The sequence below is a fragment of the Phyllobates terribilis genome, unplaced genomic scaffold, assembly GCF_046119375.1.
Source record: "Phyllobates terribilis strain yellow unplaced genomic scaffold, ASM4611937v1 Scaffold_12__6_contigs__length_324123572, whole genome shotgun sequence".
Classification (NCBI taxonomy): Eukaryota; Metazoa; Chordata; class Amphibia; order Anura; family Dendrobatidae; genus Phyllobates; species Phyllobates terribilis.
In genome coordinates, this window is record NW_027362772.1 from 55,561,951 (window position 1) to 55,582,896 (window position 20,946).

The following is a 20,946-nucleotide window of genomic DNA, read 5'->3' on the forward strand; positions in this document are numbered from 1 at the left end:
GAGTCCTTCAGAGGTTTGCAGCTGTGCGTAAGCCATCCTGTTGACCTCCTCTATCAACTGCACACAAGCAGAAATGGCTCCAGTGGGCCAAACAATACATGAAGACTGACTTCAAAACTGTTTTGTTCACCGATGAGTGCCGTGCAACGCTCGATGGTCCAGATGGATGGAGTGGAGGATGGCTGGTTGATGGACACCCCACACAAACACGGCTACAGCGCCAACAAGGAGGACGTGGAGTAATGTTTTGGGCTGGAATCATGGGGAGAGAGATTGTCGGCCCCTTTAGGATCCCTGAAGGGGTAAAGATGAACTCCATAATGTATGTGGAGTTTCTCAAACAGCACTTCCTGCCACGGTTCTAGAATAAGAACCGTGTATTCCGCCGCAAGATCATTTTCATGCATGATAATGCACCGTCTCATGCTGCACATAACACATCTGCATCTCTGGCTGATATGGGCATAAAAGGGGACAAACTTATGGTGTGACCCCCATGCTCCCCTGACCTCTACCCCATTCAGAACCTCTGGAGCATCATCAAAAGGAGTGTCTATGATGGCGGGAGGCAGTTCACATCTAAGCAACAGCTCTGGGAGGGTATTCTGTCCTCATGCAAAACAATTGAAGCAGAAACCATCCAAAACCTGACAAATTCAATGGACGAGAGTTCAGAAGCTCCTTTCGAACAAGGGGTCCTATGTGCAAATGTAACATCACCTAGAATAAAGTTTTGAGTTGAAAACTGTTTGATTTCAGTTTCTAATAACCTGCTAATGCTTATAATTTCAAAAATTACCATTTTTTGTTCTTTATTAAAATGAAAAGGTTGATCGAAGAGTGTGGGGGATCTAAGAGTGTGGCAACCCAGTAGTCAGGATTACTTCGAATTCTGACAATCTGACGGTCATGTTGCAGGTAGTGCAGCAAGAAGGCACTCATGTGTCTTGCGCACCTAGGAGACCCAAAATTATTTTCCGGGCTAGATGCAGCTAAAAATTATTATTAATTTGAAAGCTGGTGGAGCTTAGTATAGATGGCCTAATAGAATCAGTACTGCAAACTGCTACAAAGCCCAAATTATTTTCCAGCCAAGATACAGATAAGCATGATTAGTAATTTGAAAGCTTAAAACGGTTGGTGAGGTGATTTTAACAAGTCATCAAGCTTTTACTCTCCCCAGGATGACACAGGGGTAGAAAAGTCGTTTCGGATCCATGATTTGTTCATCTTTATGAACGTGAGTCTGTCTACATTATCAGTGGACAGCCGCGTGCGCTTATCTGTCAGCACACCACCAGCAGCGCTGAACACACGTTCAGACAGAACGCTGGCTGCGGAGCATGACAAGATCTCCAAGGCGTAAGTGGCGAGCTCCGGTCATTTATCCAGATTGGAAGCCCAAAAAGAGCAAGGGTCCAGTGACACAGTCATGGCTTCAATGTTTACTTGGAGATACTCCTGTACCATCGTCTCTAGGTGTTGACTATGTGTCAGACTTCTTGTCTCCTGTGGCCTTGCAAAGGATGGGCTAAAAAAGTGGTGAAATGATTCCGCAAAATTGATGTTACCAGCAGATACTGTGTTTCTGTTACGGTTTGAGTGCTGAACACTCGACGGTCCCACGGTTGGCAAGTTGGAACTGTGAGATTCACTACGTGCACCACTGGTGTTTTGTGGAAAAGCACATGTAAGATTCTGCAACAGTCTCTGCTGATACTCCTGCATGCGTGCATCCCTTTCTATGGCAGGAATAATTTCTGCAAATTTACTTTTGTACGGGGGATCTAACAGTGTGGCAACCCAGTAGTCAGGATTATTTCAAATTCTCACAATTCGAGGGTCATGTTGCAGATAGTGCAGCAAGAAGGCACTCATGTGTCTTGCGCATCCAGGAGCACCAAGTCCCTGTTGTGTTGGTGGCGAGGTAAAAATCATGCTTCCTTCCTCAGTCCTCTCCCCCCAACCTCGCACAACAGAAATGCGATTAAGGTCTCCCTCATCTGATGAGTCTTCCATCAGTTTGTCCTCCACTTCTTCCTGGGCTCCTGCACCTTCCTCACTAGTTTGGCTGCTACCATGCGCCCTGGTAAAACCATCTCCCCCACCCTCACATGCCTGCCGCCTTGGTGCTGCCGACCGTCTGGACCTTGCAGATGTTAGCCCTTCCGCATACAACTCCTCCTCCTCTACTTCCTCCACCTCCTCTTGTGCCACCACCTGACTCCGAATTCTGTTTAACATGTGCTCCAGCATGTAAATCACCGGAATAGTCATACTGATAATGGCATCGTCAGCACTAAACATCTTCGTCGCCATTTCAAAACTGTGCAGAAGGGTGCATAGGTCCCTGATCTGAGACCACTCCTCCAGCGTGATTTGCCCCCCCTTTGGATCTCGTTGGCCCAGGCTATACGTCAGAACATATTGCACCAGGGCTTGTCGGTGCTGCCACAGTCACTGCAACATGTGCAGAGTTGAATTCCACCGGGTAGGCACATCGCATTTTAGCCGGTGAAGTGGCAGGCCCAACGACTTCTGTAGAGATGTAAGTCGCTGAGCTGCGGGATGCGAACGGCGGAAGTGAGCACACAGCGACCGTGCCCTCTGCAGAAGGCCATCTAGTCCGGGATAGTGGCCTAAAAATTGCTGGACAACCAGTTTCAACACGTGAGCCATACAAGGCACATGTGTGACATTGCCCCGGTGAAGGGCCGCACCCAGGTTTGCAGCATTGTCGCACACGGCCTTCCCTGGTTTCAGGTCCAGTGGAGACAACCATTCATGAAGCTGGTTCTCCAGAGCTGACCACAACTCCTCAGCTGTGTGACTCACATTTCCCAGACATTTCAAAGTAAAAACCGCCTAATGACATTGAGCCCTGCTGCCAGCATAGTAAGGAGGTGTGCAGGATCCCTTCTGCGCAGTTAGAAAGCTTGTGGCATGACCAGACAGGCTTTGGGTGCAGGTGGAGGACCGAGAGGAGGTTGAGGAGGCAGAAGGAAGCAGTGGAGGAACTTCGAGATAAAGAGGATTGGCGCACAACTCGTGGGGACGGCAAGACTTGGACAGCAGTCCCTTGACCTGCTGTCACCATAGTTACCCAGTGCCCAGTCAGCGACATGTAACGCCCCTGTCCATGCCTACTCGTCCAAGTGTCTGTGGTGAAATGCACCCTGTCACACACAGAGTTTCTCAAAGAAGCGGTGATGTTGTGTGCGACATGCTGGTGGAGCGCAGGCACACCTTTCTTTGAGAAGTAGTGCCAACTGGGCATCTGGTACTGGGGCACTGCGACGGACATAAGGTCTCGAAAATCCTCTGTGTCCACCAGGCGGAAAGGAAGCATTTCTGTAGCCAAGAGCTTGCAGATGGTGAAATTCAACCTCTTAGCTTTCTCATGGCTAGGAGGAAATGGTCTTTTACTTGTCCACATCTGAGGGACCGAGGGCTGGCTGTTGTGCTTAGATGGGGTTGAGAAGGGTGTCCCCGGCAAACTGCCGGTCTGTGAGGAAGATGCAGGCGGACATGTTAGGTTGCCTTGATCCAAAGGTGGTGCTATCGATGTCGGACAGCGCTGAACACCAGCTGGTGTTTCCACCTCCAAAGAAAATGATGACCTGCCAATCACGCTGGCTGTTGCGGGTAAAGAGGTGGCAGGTCTGCGTCCCAAAACAGGTGTGACTGCTGTCCCCCCAGTCACAGAGGATGAAGAGGCCGCGTATGCACAAGATGTGGCAGACGGTGGTTGGCCCGGCCGGCTAGGCCGCATTGTAGCACAGTGAGCTTCCCACTGCAACTTATGCTCCATGTCCATGTGCCGGTTCATGCATGAAGTACTCAAACTATGTATTTTTTGGCCTCTACTTAGCTTTTGCTGACAAATGTCACAGATAACACGAGTTGGGTCATCTTTATTGATCTGAAAAAATGCCCAGGCTATGCAAGGCTTAGCACCCATGCGACCTGAAGAGCCACTACGACTTGTGGTCAGAGGCAGAGTTGTGTTTGAGGATGCAGTTGTTGACGTGCTTCCAGTATTACGTCTGTGTCCAGTAAGGCGCAACCTCGACCTCGTCGTCACTAGCATCCTCCCCCACCTCTTCTGCTGACCTCATCTCTTGGCTGACTGTGGGTTGACAGTAAGTGGGATCTCCAACCTCATCATCATCACCCTGTGTGTTATCACACCCGTCGTTCTCAGAGTCAACCTGTTCCTGCCCTGACAAAAAACTAAAGTTGTTGCTCCAATCAGGTATTTGAGTCTCATCATCGTCTTCCTCATTGTCTCCACCAACAGGAGTTACAGTTTGGGAACGAGGGTCCACATTATAGTCAGAACCTTCTGCGTCTGGTCCTGGATCCGACTCATAAAGATTCTGGGCATCAGTGCAGATCATTTCCTCGTCTGGATTCACAGAAGCTCTGGAGCCGACCTCTGATTCCTAGGCTATAGTATGAGTAAACAGCTCTGCAGACTCAACCATCTGTTCTACCCCATACTCAGACGGGCAGCTGGAGACTTGGGAGCTGTGAGGAAGCAAGTGCGATTGGGGTGACAGCTCTGAGGACTGGAGTATTTGTGATGTTGAAGTTGAGGTGGAGGAGAGCCCACTTAAAGGAGCACTTGATATCCGTTGAAGCACCTGCTGTTTTTGTGCCTCATCTGGAATTTGTAGCGATTGGCGTGGCCGTAAGAAAGGGATCTTATCACATTGTCCGCTAAAAGAAGTAGACATCTTAGTTTGGCTGGAAGATGGTCTTTCTTCTGCAGATGTTACTGTTGCTTTAACACCTACCCCACGGACACAACCTTTTTTTCCCTTCCCAACATGCCTATTCCCCTTTCCACCAGCAGCAGGCCTTTTTCCACTCATTTTGGTGGTTAACTAATTCACAACTCTGGAGTTGTTTGCACAAAACACAATGGATGGGAACCGAGCAGAGCTGAGTGGCTAAACTGTGGTATTAGGCCAAAAGTATTGGCTGGGTTAGATGCAGAAAAAAATTATATTGAATTTGCAACCTGATGGAGGTCAGTATAGATGGACTAATAGAACAAGTCCCACACACTGCTAGAAGCCGAAATATTTTTTCAGACCTCGATGCAGAAAAAAATTATATTGAATTTGCAACCTCATGGAGGTTAGTATAGATGGACTAATAGAACAAGTCCCACACACTGCTAGAAGCCGAAATATATTTTCAGAGCTCGATGCAGAAAAAAATTATATTGAATTTACAACTTGATGGAGTTTAGTATAGATGGACTAATAGAACAAGTCCCACACACTGCTACAAGCCGAAATATTTTTTCAGAGCTCGATGCAGAAAAAAATTATATTGAATTTGCAACCTGATGGAGTTTAGTATAGATGGACTAATAGAACAAGTCCCACACACTGCTACAAGCCGAAATATTTTTTCAGAGCTCGATGCAGAAAAAAATTATATTGAATTTGCAACCTCATGGAGGTCAGTATAGATGGACTAATAGAACAAGTCCCACACACTGCTAGAAGCCGAAATATTTTTTCAGAGCTAGATGCAGAAAAAAATTATATTGAATTTGCAACCTGATGGAGGTCAGTATAGATGGACTAATGGAACAAGTTCCACACACTGCTAGAAGCCTAAATATTTTTTCAGAGCGAGATGCAGAAAAAAATTATATTGAATTTGCAAACTGGTGGAGGTTAGTATAGATGGACTAATAGAACAATTCCCACACACTGCTACAAGCCGAAATATTTTTTCAGAGCTCGATGCAGAAAAAAATTATATTGAATTTGCAACCTGATGGAGGTTAGTATAGATGGACTAATAGAACAAGTCCCACACACTGCTAGAATCCGAAATATTTTTTCAGCGCTAGATGCAGAAAAAAATTATATTCAATTTGCAACCTTATGGAGGTCAGTATAGATGGACTAATAGAATGATGCTATGCCCAAAAGGTTTTACTTCACTAGGTGTAGTAAAAAAATTGGTATTCTATACACAGGTGGTATATCTTGCAACACAGATAGGCTACTCCACTGACTAACGCACTCTGCAAGAGGCTAAAAAGGATTAGCTTTGCTAGATTTAGCCAAATGCTGTGAAAAAAACTTGCACAGCACTGGCACAGACCTGCCTGGCAAAAACTGATAGGAACTGATGTAATTTAGTCCTGAAAAGGACTCCAATTACAATTAGTCTTTACTCCCAACCTATCTATTTAAGAGCACAGACCTGCCTGATAAAAGTCGTAGGAAATGCTGTAACCTAGTCCTTAAAAGGACTGCAATCACAACTATTCCCTACTCCCAAGCTATCTGTATATTTGTGCGAAAATTGGCTTGAAATTAACAAAGTATAGCGCACACAGCAACAGCGGTGCCGTCTAACACGCAGCTGCAGCAGTGAGAAAATGGTGGCGACGGGGGAAATGGCTGGGTCTTATAGGGCAAGGACATGTGACATACACTGCCAATGACACATGCCCTTGCTTGTGTGAAAAAAAGCACTTCGCTCCGTGTGTGCGCTGCTGATAGGCTGACAGATTGCACCTCCCCACTGTAAATGCGGGAAAGAGAAAAAAAATGGAGATCTTCATTGTTCCTGCAGAGATCCATCCCCTGCCCCTCTCCCCGCCCCGCTGTACACTCAAACTGCGTATTAAGATTAATTTTCAGCATTATTGAGAAAAGATCCAGTTATGATTTTGGTGCACGAACAGTTATCGAACATAACCTCGAACAGCCGAATTTTTCTCAAATCGTTCGTGTTCGCCGAACGGCTCGAACACCGCCCAAAACAGCTCGAATTTGAGATTGGCGAACAGTTCGAGTAGAACAACGCTCATCTCTAGTCATGATTTAAATAAATCAGCTTTGTTTTTGATATTTCCTGGCATTTGGTTTTGAAAAACGTCATTGGTATGGTCATGCATATTTTCCACCTATGGATTTTCCACACCCAATACAAGTCTATAGGGAAAATCCACACAAAAAACTCAGTGTACCCACAACAGAAGTTGACATGTTGCGGATTCTAAACTCGCACCGCAAATCGGTTTATACTGAGTGGTAAAGCTGCGCAGTGGGCAGGAGATTTCTATAAATCCACTTTGCCGGAGAAGTGAAAATGCGCAGTGTGAAAACTCACCTAAAACTCATCATGGGCACACAGCGTTATTTATACAGGATTTACTGAGCAGCTATCAGCGTGTCACAGGTTATCACTGACACTGAGCAATCGTGTGCTTGCCAGCATTGATGTATTGTTAGTTATAATTGGACTTCTTGTAATGAAAAACCAAAAAAATGATCCAGTGCATGAGTTGGTATACATGCAAAGTTTAAGAGCTTGTTCACACTTTGGCCGTTTAAGCAGCAGAGGTCAGGACATGCTGTAAGCGCGTCTCTGATAGCCGCCGTCAGTGCACAAGTACCTGGTGTGAGAGCACAGTCAGCGCTGCCTGTATAAGATAAAGCTGCCAAGCAGCAGCGAGGTTACCAAACGCTCCATGTGATGTCTCTGAGCTGCTGTCAGCGAGTCTCATAGATATAAAGATTGATCGTTCTCAGTGGGAAAAACAATATAATAATCTTGTGAATATGATCGCTTTTAATAACTAACAAAAAAATAAGTGACGTTACACAGCCGCTTTCCAGACGACTGAGGTCTTCATCAGGCGAGGAGTAAGAAAGCATCTGAAGAAACACAATTACCAAGAAAGAGCAGAGACGGCAGGAGAAAGGGACATTAAGAAACAAACAAACTGATCTAGAAAGCTTGTATAGTAACATCACTTATATTATTCTATTACACAATATAAATTATCATAACTACAAGATTATTACTTTGTTTCTCCCACTGAGAGCAATCAATCTTTTTCAACTGGCTAAGACCGAGCCAAATCCTATTTTTTTTCTTGTAATCTTATATATTTAAGCATTACTTTCTGCTGGCACCACATTCCCCTATACAGAGACTGTAAGTCAGCGTAGGAGCGCACTGTCACTGTTAACAATACCCAAACTGAATACACTGACAGGCATCCGGGTTACTAGAGTTGCTGCGCACGTTTCTGAATCACTGACCTCTTGTCTTAGGTGTTTAGACTATTATTTGGATTTGTGGACATTGTCATTATCTATCCCTCCATATTTCTATCTCTACTAGATCATCCATTGCACCTATATCACCGGCTTCCTCCATGGTCTCGTTGCAGAATATAGATCAGCCCTACAGGTAAGAGACAATGCTAAGACATCCTAAGATTCTGTTCACACTAAATAAATGATGCATAATATTATTGGGTGCAAGGTTCCTGGAAGCCGACATCTTGACTCATCCAATATCATGATCATATGGATTGCTGAAGTCCCATACACCGTAAATTCATATTAGTGTTCAGCACCATAACTAACACTTGCATCAATAGGAAGAGAAAGAAAGACATTAAGAAAATGTGAATAAAATATAACTTTTATTAATAAATAGAAGAATATATTTATTAAAAGTCCCAGCCTATAATAATGGGGTGCAATAAGTCCTGAACAATGCCGAGCTCGTTGGACTCAGTACTGTGGGCCGTGTCAATAGTCTTTAGCATTTAGATAGTCTTTAGCATCACCATGAATGCAGCGGATGCCAATCTTCTTCCCTGGGATTAGCTGGAGAGGAAGTGTGGCCCTCACAAGGGTCACCAGTATCCCGGAGTCTAACAGTCCAGTTACTTGCCAACCATTTACCTTTACGAGACAAGCTTGTGGCCCCTCGCTGGATGGACAGCTCACACTGCAGGCCAGATACTCATAGTATGAACAGCGTTGTCCCAGGCTACAGTCCATTTGCTCTGAGGTCAGAGGACAATGGGCAGCTATATGGCCTGGGCCGTGGCATTTCCAGCATATAAATCGGCAGCAGGGATCTTTGGCATTACCTCCCCTGCCCCTTTGAACCTTGGACACCCCAATCCCTTTTGGGCCTCCCCTACCTGTTAGGATCCCCAGTATGGAGTGAGCTGCCTTCCCAAGGAACCCTCCACCCCTCTGGTATCTCTCGACCAGTTCGATTAGTTCATCAGCGTTCCCAAGTCTGTATTGGCCTTGGCAGGGAATGCCCAAACCGGTCCATCACCACTCGCTCTACCACCTGCACAGAGGTAGAGGACTCCGGCTGCAACTATTTGTGAACCAGGTTCAGCAAGTCAAACTTTTGGGAGAGAGGGGGTTTGTTACGGTAATACCTCCAGTGGTGGACCCGCTGTGCCCTGACAGTCATCGTTGTCAGATGGCAGGAACTGACCGGTACAGCGGATGAGCACGGCAGGAAGGCTGGCAGATGGTCCGGGTAGATAAGCAGGTAGGTTCAGCAGATAGCCAGACGGGTGTTCCGGGTAGGCAGGCTGGCAGGCAGGTTACAGGCAGGTGCTCCAGGTAGGCTGGCTGGCGGGCACAACAGCTAACAGATAGGTGCTCCAGGTAAGCAGGCTGGCGGGCACGTCAGGTAACTGCCAGGTGCTTCCAGGTAAGCAGGCTGGCGGGCAGGACTGTAAACAGACTGGCGGACTGGACTGAAGACTGACTGGAGGGCAGGACTGACAGGCAGCGGGACCTGAGGGCTGAAACAAGTGTTAGCACACAGAACAACAACCTTGCACAGGCACCTCCATATTGGAGGAGGTGCCTAATATAGGGGAAGTCCTCCGGCCATTGGCTGGGGACTCTATAGGGCGGGGCACGGGGCCCCTTTAAGAGGGAGGGAGCGTGCGCTCTAAGCACAGGGCCTGGGAAGCTGCGCGCAGAGCGTGCCACAGCAGCAGGGGAGCGGGAGGACGCCGGACCTGGACCGCGGCGGTGAGGGGAACGGCGTCTCAGCCCGGCAGGAGGCAGAGACGCCGATGATACAATCATTACCCCCAAATACGCTAAAATTTCAGTTTTTAGCTTGCTATATTCCTTGGCATCTTGCAAGGCCAAGTCATAGTAAGCCTTCTGGGGCTCCCCGGTCAAGTATGGCACCAGCACCTCTGCCCATTGCTCTGGCGGAAGTTTCTCCCTCTCGGCGACTGTTTCAAACAGGGTCAAAAAGGCCTCTGTGTCACCACCTGGGGTCATTTTCTGCAGGGCTCTCCTTACCGCCTTCTAGATGGAAAAATCGTTCACTGACCTTGTCGGAGCTGTCACTGTGCCAAGAATCGCCTCTGCGAGCAAATCAATTTGCTGCTGCTGTTGACGGTGCTGATATTGTTGCTGCTGGAACTGCTGCATAAGCAACTTACTTGTCTCCTGTTGCGCCATTTGTTGCTGCCTGTGCTGCTGTAACAATTGCAGGTGATGCTGGTCTTGTGCCTGCTGTGCTTGCACCGGATGTTTAAGCAGGTCCTGGCATCGCTTGCTGGCTTATGGCAAACTTCACCCAGAACATGCAGTACGTCTTGTAGCAGTCACATGTATTTCCTGGGAACGCTGCCCGTACTTCTAACACCACTTGTGAGATTTCTACTCACTTGGGTGCATCGGTAGGCAAAACAGGAAGTGTTTCATTTAAAAGTCCATTCTGATTTATTGCAGTGTCACAAGTAGAGATGAGCGAACATTTTAATGTTTGGTTCGAAAATGTTCGCTGAATATTAAGTGTAAGATGGCCGCCGGACATGTCCAAGTGGCATCAATTTCAGTCCCATGAAAGTGTAGACCGTCTACCTTTCATCATGATGAACAAGTCATGGATCTCCAAGGACTTTTGCACCCCAATTGCAGACTGTACCGACTAGGCGATGTTGTAGTTTTTAGTGTGCTGCATTAGCACGTGAAAAAATAGATTTAAGGCATACTCGTGCATGGAGCACAATACAACCAGTGCACAACACACTTCTATGGCATGGGCCCTGCTACTTCTGTCAGAATCTCAGTAATTGCACAAGAAAAAAAAATGTGCTGCAACATCGATTTGACAGGAACACAGCACAGGACTTATCTACACCATCGTACTTCCACACAAGCGCCCATCTATCTAGCTAATATCTCTCAGTACACGGGCGCACACTCAGCAGTGTCTGTCTCCAGCAGTAGCATGGATAAAATGGCGCTGAAGGAACATGGGCACTTTTTATATAGAGAGGACATGTGATTTCAGCAGCCAATTGCAGAAGCCCTTGTGTCTGGACAGTGTGGATGCTTCCTGCACTTACAGTTAAAGTTACAGCCTACAGGAAAAGAAAAAGAAAAAGATTACAAGCGCACCGCTGATCTGTTCTGAGCTTTCCCCAGCTCCTCCACTCATCTACCACATCCCCCCGCTCATCATAAACAGGCACTATGCTAGCAAAACTGTTCAAAACGCTGTAGTTGCCCACTGCCCAGCAATCACATTCCTGCATTTATTCGCCAAACGTTGCAGATTTTTCCCGAATTTAAGAAAATTTGCTCGCCTTTCCGATCACCAATCCGAATGTGCCATATTCATGTCGAATTAAAGTTGTAAGATTAGATTTTGAACTAATTCGTTCATCGCTAGTCATAAGCAAAGGAAAATAAACAGCCTTCAGTTCAGGAAAACTAAGTAAACAGTTGTTTAGGCAAAGTCTCTTGAGAGCCAGTCTTGGCCACACCGGCTGGAAACCATCCAGTACACCGGCTCAGTTTGCAGATACCACACAGGAGAACCTCTTCCTCCTCACACAGAGACCATGTGTCAAACAACAGACTCAGTTTTACCTTGTTAACCACACCCAGAGGTGAGGTATGTGGGTAGCCAGACCCGCCCATGACGCGCCCCTGGGCCTGTGTCGCGCTGCGATGCGCACGCGGGAGCTTACCCGGAGCCGGATCTCTTGTGGGTTGTAGTCTCGTGGCGGCGACCCGGTCCGTGCCCAGGGAGTCAAACTGAGCGGCGATGTGCTAGCAGTAGATGGTTGGTGACTACGCCACCCGTTGAATGCAGCTATGGAGCTGCCGCTGCAGGGCAGACCGCTGAGGCCGGTGGAAGGATGGTGCAGCGTGGATGGTATAACCCCCAACGGGAGGGGTATGGCCTCAGGGCAGCCGACGTGGATGATGGGGGTAGCAGGAACCACTCAGAGACGGTGCGGTGTAGTTCAGGGTCTTTACTGGTGACAAAGAAAGACCCTCCCGGAGTACTTGCTAGTGATAGGGGCCTGGTCAGTCCTTGAGCAGATGGGATTTCCCCTGGCCAGGCGGAGTTGTAGGCCTTCCCAACTAACTGTACTCTTCTGGCTACCTTGCTAGAGGCGGGAATAAGTAGCCCACGTCCCTGAGTGTACCGTGTGGTGCTCACCCGTATGGCCGGTGACTCGGGGCCTTCTAATGGCTTCCGCTCCACGATGGCGGTGCTGGTCCCACGCGTGTGACCGTGCCTTCGGGCTTCTGGGCCAGAGGACCTGAAATCCTCTGCCGGACGGTTTCTGCTGCTGGGTAGGAGTTAGTCCCCACAGCCTCGGACTCCGGGTCCGGTTAGAAATCTTCTCAGTCAGGGCGAGCTCTGCAGCTGCCAGCCCCTGACTCGTTGTAACACTGCTCCCCACAGAGCTCCTGATGTTTCTTGCTATGCTGCTTCTCTTCTCTACTCTTGTTCTGTCTTCTTTCTCACTCACTCTGCCTCAGCCCCGGGTTTATATAGGGGAAGTCCTTCCCCTCCCAAGACTGGGCAGGAGGTGTGGCATGCACAGGATCCCTGACCAAAGGACCTCCCACCTGCTCTCAGACGTAATATCTCTATCACTGTGGCAACCAGACCCCTGGGGTGTCACATTCCCCCCTAGTGAAATTTAGTACTCCGGGACTAAACATATTTTTTTTAGAAAAACATAACAAGGTATAACAATAACAATACAATAAGAAAAACACATAAGATGGTTACGGCGTGTCCGCAACCGGGTGCAGTTTTGAAAAGCAAGGTGTCCATTTCACCAAAACAGGGAGACGTAACCAGGTAGGGGCCTGTCCTGCCCCGAGTCCTTAACAGTCTTTAGTCCATCCTGGGTTACGCTCCAACTATGTACAAGGATTCCCGGTAAATCCACCAAGGACTCCTAAAAAGAACTAGAAACACAAAATTATACACAAGCAACTATAAACAAGTAAACATTATAAGATAGCTTAAACATTTAGATCCTCCAACGTGCGGGTAGCTGGCCTCTAGTGGCCCTAGTGGACCTACGGAGCTGACTGTCTGGCCCTGAACTACAGGGTGTAGGAGCTGCCAAGGGTAAACTGGGCAGCTGTCCATGGGCCCTCTGGCTCACTAGGGGTATGGCAGGCTCACTATAAGCAGAGGGTTGATTTTCCAGGTCTGCTTGTGTAGAGTCTTCTGCCTCCTGGACCGGCTGTTCTTCCAGCTCTACCGATTGCTCCGTAGGTTCTTGGGATGATGGTTGGAGGAAGGTGAGTACGGGTACCACAACTGCACCATTGACTTGAGTCCAAGACCGAGGGAAGTCCCCGAGCACGGTACTAACCATATCTTCCCTTTCCTCTACGGGTCGATGGTCTTCTTGTTCCTCTTCAGGGTTCCTCAGTTGTTGGGGACACTTCTTCAGGTGGTCCCGGGATACAATGGCGGTGGTTTCCCCTCCGTCTTTACTGATGGTACAGACCTTCGGGTTTTCGTGGCTTGAGGGCAGTACGGTGTACGGGTCCTTCTCCCACTGGTCGTCCAACTTGTGGAGCCGTCTCTTCCTCTTCAAGACCTGCTCTCCGGGTACCAGGGGAACAGCGGGAGCATACTGGTTGTAAGTTTTCTCTTGTCTTTCCCTAGCCTGACAGAGACTTCGCTCCACGCTCTCCTGTACTCTCCGGTACTGCTGCTGCCTCTCTGTGTCCCAGTCTGATTCTGGTGAAGTGTCCTCGGGTGTCAGGACTCCCATTTCCAGGTCAACAGGTAACTTACCAGGTCTTGCCCTCATTAGGTAAGCCGGGGTACAGTTGGTGGACCCTACCGGGATGTGGTTGTATAGGTCCACCAGATCGGGCAACTTTTCAGGCCACAGACTGCGTTCTTCCAGGGGCAACGTTTTTAGAAGATCCATTACCACCTGGTTCATTTTTTCACAAAGTCCATTAGTCTGCGGATGGTAGGGTGTCGTCCTTATCTTCCGGCAGCCATACAGATTGCAGAATTCCTGGAAGACCTCCGCTTCAAAGGCAGGTCCCTGGTCCGTCAGCACTTGGTCCGGGTACCCGTGTGGACGGCAAAAGTGCTGCTGGAAGGCTCTAGCTGCTGTTTGAGCCGTTAAGTCCTTGACGGGGACGACAACCAGAAACCGGGAGTAATGATCCACGATGGTTAACGCGTAGACGTAGCCACTTCTGCTTGGGGTCAGTTTTACATGATCCAAGGCTACCAGTTCCAACGGTTGCCGGGTGACGATGGACTGCAGGGGAGTCTTCTGGCTGGCGCGGTCCTTCCTTCTCAGGTTGCACGGGCCACAGTCTCTGCACCACTTCTCAATGGTTCCCCTCATGCCTACCCAGTGGAATCGCTCGCGCAGCAGGAACTCCAGCTTCTTCCACCCGAAGTGTCCAGCTCCGTCGTGGTATGCCTCCATCACCATGGCTGCGTCTCTTCGTGGCACCACTACTTGCCAGAGTAATTCATGCGTCCGGGAGTTAACCATTCTGCGGCACAACTTCCCTTTGTAAAGGAACAGTCGACTCTTCTCTGCCCATAGTTGTTTGGCTTCCTCCGGAGCGTCTGGTTCAAGGCAAGCCTCCGGGCGAGTCAGCATCTCCTTCACCAGTCGGACGGCAGGGTCGCTGTCTTGCGTTTCCGCCCAGTTGTAGTGAGGTAAGGGGTTCAACGTAGCAGCCTGCTTACTCCTTACCCGGTGGGAATACTGGATAGTCCCATGACGGTGGAACGCAGGGAGTTCAATTTCCTCCAGTCCCTCCGGATCTTCTCCTTCGTCCGGCAGGTTGGGCATCCTGGACAGGGCGTCCGCGTTAGTATTGGAGCGCCCTGCCCGGTATTTGATTATGAACTCGTAGTTGGACAGACGGGCCATCCACCTCTGCTCCAGGGCACCGAGTCTTGCCGTGTCCAGGTGTGTCAACGGGTTGTTATCCGTGTACACGGTGAACCGGGAAGAAGCAAGGTAATGCTTAAAGCGCTCAGTGACTGCCCATACCACGGCCAGGAACTCTAGCTTAAATGAGCTATAATTCTCGGGGTTCCTTTCGGTGGGTCGCAGTTTTCGGCTGGCGTAGGCGATTACTCGTTCTTTCCCCTGCTGGATCTGGGACAGTACGGCTCCTAGCCCGATGTTACTGGCGTCGGTGTAGAGGATGAAGGGCTGGCTATAATCCGGGTACGCCAAGATTTCATCCCCCGTGAGGGCCATCTTCAGCTGGCGGAAGGACTCTTCTTCTAGCTCTTCCCATTTGAAGGGCGGCTTCTGGTTCTTGGCCTTCCAGGACTGGCCTATCAGGAGGTCCTGCATAGGCGCTGCCTTTTTGGTGAAACCGGGAATAAACCTTCGGTAGTAGCCTACCAACCCGAGGAACTGCCGCACTTCTTTTACGCTGGAGGGGCTTGGCCATCCCTTAATTGCGGTGATCTTATCGGGGTCGGGAGCCACTCCGTCAGCGCTCACCACGTGTCCCAGGTACTGCACCTTTGGTTTCAGGAGGTGACACTTGGAGGGTTTCACCTTTAGGCCGTAACTCGCCAGAGCTTCGAACACCTCCGCCAGGTGTTTCAGGTGGTCCTCATAAGTTTTGGAGTATACGATGACATCGTCCAGGTACAACAGGACCGTCTCGAAGTTTCTGTGGCCCAGACAGCACTCCATTAATCGTTGGAAGGTTCCTGGGGCGTTGCAGAGTCCGAACGGCATGCAGGTGAACTCACTAAGTCCCATCGGGGTGGTGAATGCGGTCTTCTCCCGGTCCGCCTCTGCTACAGGAACCTGCCAGTACCCGCTAGTGAGATCCAAGGTAGAGAAGAAGTTAGCAGATCTTAAAGCAGCCAATGACTCCTCTATCCTTGGTAAGGGGTACGCATCCTTGTGTGTGATACGGTTGATTTTCCGGTAATCTACACACATCCTCATGGTGTTGTCTTTCTTTTTGACTAAAACTAGCGGGGCTGCCCAGGGGCTACAGCTATCCCGGATTACCCCAGCCTCCTTCATGTCTCTAAGCATCCCCTTGGCGTGTTGGTAATGTGCAGGGGGTACGGGTCGATACCTCTCTTTTATGGGAGGATGATCTCCCGTGGGGATGCGGTGTTCTACCCCCTTGACTCGCCCGAAGTCTAACGGGTGTTTACTAAACACTCTCTCATACTCTTGAACCACCCGGTAGACTCCCTGTTTCTGGTGGGAGGGAGTGGAGTCAGTTCCCAAGTGTAGTTGCTGACACCAATCCTCCATTACTTTCTTAGAGCCGTTACCTTCCTCCGGGTGAGATGGAGGCAAGGGTTCCACAGACTGTATAGAGTTTTGGTTGATGGTATATAATTTTGCTAGCGTGGCATACCGGGGCAGGTACACTTCCCTCTCCCCGATATTGATTATGCGAACGGGCACCCTCCCATGGCGTACATTGACCACCCCCCGTGCTGTCAAAATGGTGGGCCTACTGTCTGAGTAAACTGGTTCTACCATTGCCTGGTAATCTCTACCTCTCAGACCAATAGCTGCCCGGCACCAAATCATCATTTCGCTTTTTGGGGGCATGGCAATAGGGAAAGGGTCACACATTCTTACGCTACCAATCTCACCGCCGGAGAGTTCCACCTGTTGCCGTCGCATCAGTGCCCGGATCTCTTTCTGGAGCACTCGCTGCTCGCCGGAGCTGGCGTTCTTGGCAACCTGCTGTAGAAGGAAAATCACCTCTGCAAGACAATTTTCAATTACATTAGTTCCTAGAGTTATTTTTGGGTGGCTCTCATGTTTGTCAATGTCTACAATGATCAGTCCCTGTGCTGCCAGTTCGACTCTACCGATTTTGATGGTCACCTCTTTAAATCCGATCTGTGGCACGGGCTGGCCATTGCTGGCGATGATACTCAAGTCGTCGTCAGGGTAGCGGGTAATATCCGAGTCATTCCAGTACTGCTTAAAGAGCACGTACGGGATAGTGGTGACCTGTGACCCGGTGTCCAGTAGGGCACTCATGGGAATGCCATCCAGTACCACAGGCAAGACTGGACGTCCTCCCACATATCTGTCGCGCCAGTTCGATGGGCCTGGTGATCTTTTTCCTGGGGGTTGGCCCTCTACCCCAGGTTGTGCCCATTTAAAGAACAGTACCTTTCCATATGTCCGGGTTGATTGCAGCGGCGGCAGATGGGTCGTCCGTCCTCGCTGTATCGGTCACTGGGTCTTCCTCTGGCCGGTGGGGTCCTCCTTGGTCGACGCCACGGGATGTCCTCTGGTCCGGATGCCAACTGGATCTTCCCTGGGGTGGAAACCTGTAAAGACTGCACAGTTCGGGTTAGCGCAGCAACGCTCTTAGCTAGCTCTTGGACCTGATGGCGTAGGTCTGGAGCCGGGTCATTGTCCAAGCCTGCGCATCAGCTCCCACAGGCCCTGCCGACAAGGGCGCCGCCTCCTGGTGGTAAGTGATAGCTGGGCGCCTGTGGGTCACAACGCCACCCGGTGCCGGTTCTCGGAGCACCCGGATGGCTCTGTCCTTGAACTGTGCAAAGTCTAGATGGGGATCCTGTAAGGCCATTGCCCGCAACTGGGTTCGGTGGGCATTGCAATATAAACCCTCTATAAATTGTTCAGTCAACAGCCTGTCCTCGTTTCCCACCCCATCAGGGTCGGTCTGCTTTATGGCCCTCAGGGCCTCTTGTAGGTTTAGTGCATAGTCCCTTATACTCTCATGCGCTCGCTGCTTGCACCCGTAGAATCTAAGCTTAATCTCGGCTGAGGTACGGGTATCAAAGGTGTCCTTCAGCCGGGTTAGTATCCCTGCGACAGTCTTCCTCCCAGGTGGCCAGGATTTTACTTCCCTTTTGGCTGCCCCAGTTAGTTGGGCCACCAGGATGCTCACTTTTTGCTCTTCTGTGAGGGGGTACACCTGGAAGAGGCTATCCAGCTTTTCTCTAAAGTCATGCAGGGTATGTGACTCCCCTGAGTACTGGGGTAGCCAAGCTGCTCCCGGGATATAGGGCATGGTGAAGGGCATAACTGCAGCAGCGGTGGCGCTGGCGGGAGTTGAGGCAGTGAAGCTCTCCTCCGTATCCGACATCTTCCTCCCCCCTAGTGGACCGTGGCCTACCTTGCGATGATCCTGTTCCGTAGGCCGCGGCTCCGCAGTGGATCGTCAGGGTTGAGGACCTTCCGTCGCGCTCCGGTGACGTCGGCGTCTGCTGGGCTCCTTCCAGGACCTTACGCAACGTCCGGACGTGAGGCGGGGCTTCAGTTCTCGCGCGCTTTCGGAGTCCACGCCCCTCTTCTTCCCGCGCGGCGTCCTCAAGATGGCGTCCAATGGCGGGAAAACTCCACGGATGGCGGGAAGAAGGTCGAAGATGGCGCCGGATGGCGGGAAAACTTCGCGGATGGCGGGAAGAAGGTAGAAGATGGCGCCGGATGGCGGGAAACCTCCACGGATAGCGGGAATCTTCACCACTGGTAAGTTTGAACAGTCTTTGCTTTTCAGGCACGCAGTACCCGGTGGTTGCGGGCACGAGATCCTGCCGACTACGCCAAAGTTGACGCGCCCCTGGGCCTGTGTCGCGCTGCGATGCGCACGCGGGAGCTTACCCGGAGCCAGATCTCTTGTGGGTTGTAGTCTCGTGGCGGCGACCCGGTCCGTGCCCAGGGAGTCAAACTGAGCGGCGATGTGCTAGCAGTAGATGGTTGGTGACTACGCCACCCGTTGAATGCAGCTATGGAGCTGCCGCTGCAGGGCAGACCGCTGAGGCCGGTGGAAGGATGGTGCAGCGTGGATGGTATAACCCCCAACGGGAGGGGTATGGCCTCAGGGCAGCCGACGTGGATGATGGGGGTAGCAGGAACCACTCAGAGACGGTGCGGTGTAGTTCAGGGTCTTTACTGGTGACAAAGAAAGACCCTCCCGGAGTACTTGCTAGTGATAGGGGCCTGGTCAGTCCTTGAGCAGATGGGATTTCCCCTGGCCAGGCGGAGTTGTAGGCCTTCCCAACTAACTGTACTCTTCTGGCTACCTTGCTAGAGGCGGGAATAAGTAGCCCACGTCCCTGAGTGTACCGTGTGGTGCTCACCCGTATGGCCGGTGACTCGGGGCCTTCTAATGGCTTCCGCTCCACGATGGCGGTGCTGGTCCCACGCGTGTGACCGTGCCTTCGGGCTTCTGGGCCAGAGGACCTGAAATCCTCTGCCGGACGGTTTCTGCTGCTGGGTAGGAGTTAGTCCCCACAGCCTCGGACTCCGGGTCCGGTTAGAAATCTTCTCAGTCAGGGCGAGCTCTGCAGCTGCCAGCCCCTGACTCGTTGTAACACTGCTCCCCACAGAGCTCCTGATGTTTCTTGCTATGCTGCTTCTCTTCTCTACTCTTGTTCTGTCTTCTTTCTCACTCACTCTGCCTCAGCCCCGGGTTTATATAGGGGAAGTCCTTCCCCTCCCAAGACTGGGCAGGAGGTGTGGCATGCACAGGATCCCTGACCAAAGGACCTCCCACCTGCTCTCAGACGTAATATCTCTATCACTGTGGCAACCAGACCCCTGGGGTGTCACACCCATCTCTCTGATTACTCGTAAAACCCCGGCCCACATGCACCAAACAATCCTCTTAGTGCTTATGTGCACTAGAGCAACATTCCAGGATTACATCATGGAGGACAACCATCTCTGTGATACATACCTCTCATCAACTATGTGTCCTTTAGCTACCTTACACTTTCCAGATTTCTATCCCTACTAGATCAGAACGTGTCACCCCGACGGCCATTTCGCTTGTATCACGGGCTCCACGCAAGTTCTTGATGCAGAATCCAAACCTGTCCCAGAGGTAAGAGATAATGTTAAGACATCCTAAGATTCTATTCACACTAAATAAACAATGTATAATATTATTGGGTGTAAGGTTCCTGGAAGACGACAAGTCGGCTCATCCAATATCCTGATCATATGGATTGCTGAAATCCCATACACCGTAAATTCACATTAGTGTTCACCACCATAATTATCACTTACATCAATAAGAAAGAAAAGAAAGAAAATAGAAAATGAGAATAAAATATAACTTTTATTAATAAATAATAAAATATATAATTATTAAAATGGATTTTGACTGCAGCCTGACAGAAGTTATCCAGGTAAAGCTGCTTGAGCTCTTAGTTTTATCTCTGATAATTACTGCAGCTAATGTCGCTCTGACTTACTGGAGGCAAATTTCTCACCAATAATTGTAAAAATGAATATTATAATTAGAGATGAGCGTTGTTCTACTCGAACTGTTCGCCAATCTCAAATTCGAGCTGTTTTGGGCGGTGTTCGAGCCGTTCGGCGAACACGAACAATTTGAGAAAAATTCGGCTGTTCGAGGTTATGTTCGATAACTGTTCGTGCACCAAAATCATAACTGGATTTTTTCTCAGTAATGATGAAAATTAATGTTAATACGCAGTTTGAGTGTACAGCGGGGTGGGGGGAGGGGCAGGGGATGGATCTCTGCAGGAACAATGAAGATCTCCATTTTTTTTTCTCTTTCCCGCATTTACAGTGGGGAGGTGCAATCTGTCAGCCTATCAGCAGCGCACACACGGAGCGAAGTGCTTTTTTTCACACAAGCAAGGGCATGTGTCATTGGCAGTGTATGTCACATGTCCTTGCCGTATAAGACCCAGCCATTTTCCCCGTCGCCACCATTTTCTCACTGCTGCAGCTGCGTGTTAGACGGCACCGCTGTTGCTGTGTGCGCTATACCTTGTTAATTTCAAGCCAATTTTCGCACAAATCTACAGATAGCTTGGGAGTAGGGAATAGTTGTGATTGCAGTCCTT

The 20,946-nt window shown here is 49.8% G+C and overlaps 1 protein-coding gene across 7 annotated transcripts in view; it reads left to right on the forward strand.

The window, feature by feature from the left end:
• LOC141172043 (guanylate-binding protein 3-like) overlaps positions 1 to 20,946 on the forward strand; it is a 369,874-nt gene that overhangs the window by 181,344 nt on the left and 167,584 nt on the right. For all 7 annotated transcript variants that reach the window (XM_073655827.1, XM_073655829.1, XM_073655828.1 and 4 more), the window contains 2 exons: positions 8,170 to 8,238; positions 19,866 to 19,952. In XM_073655827.1, coding sequence (XP_073511928.1) covers positions 8,170 to 8,238; positions 19,866 to 19,952 — 156 coding nt within the window. The remainder of the gene's footprint in view (positions 1 to 8,169; positions 8,239 to 19,865; positions 19,953 to 20,946) is intronic.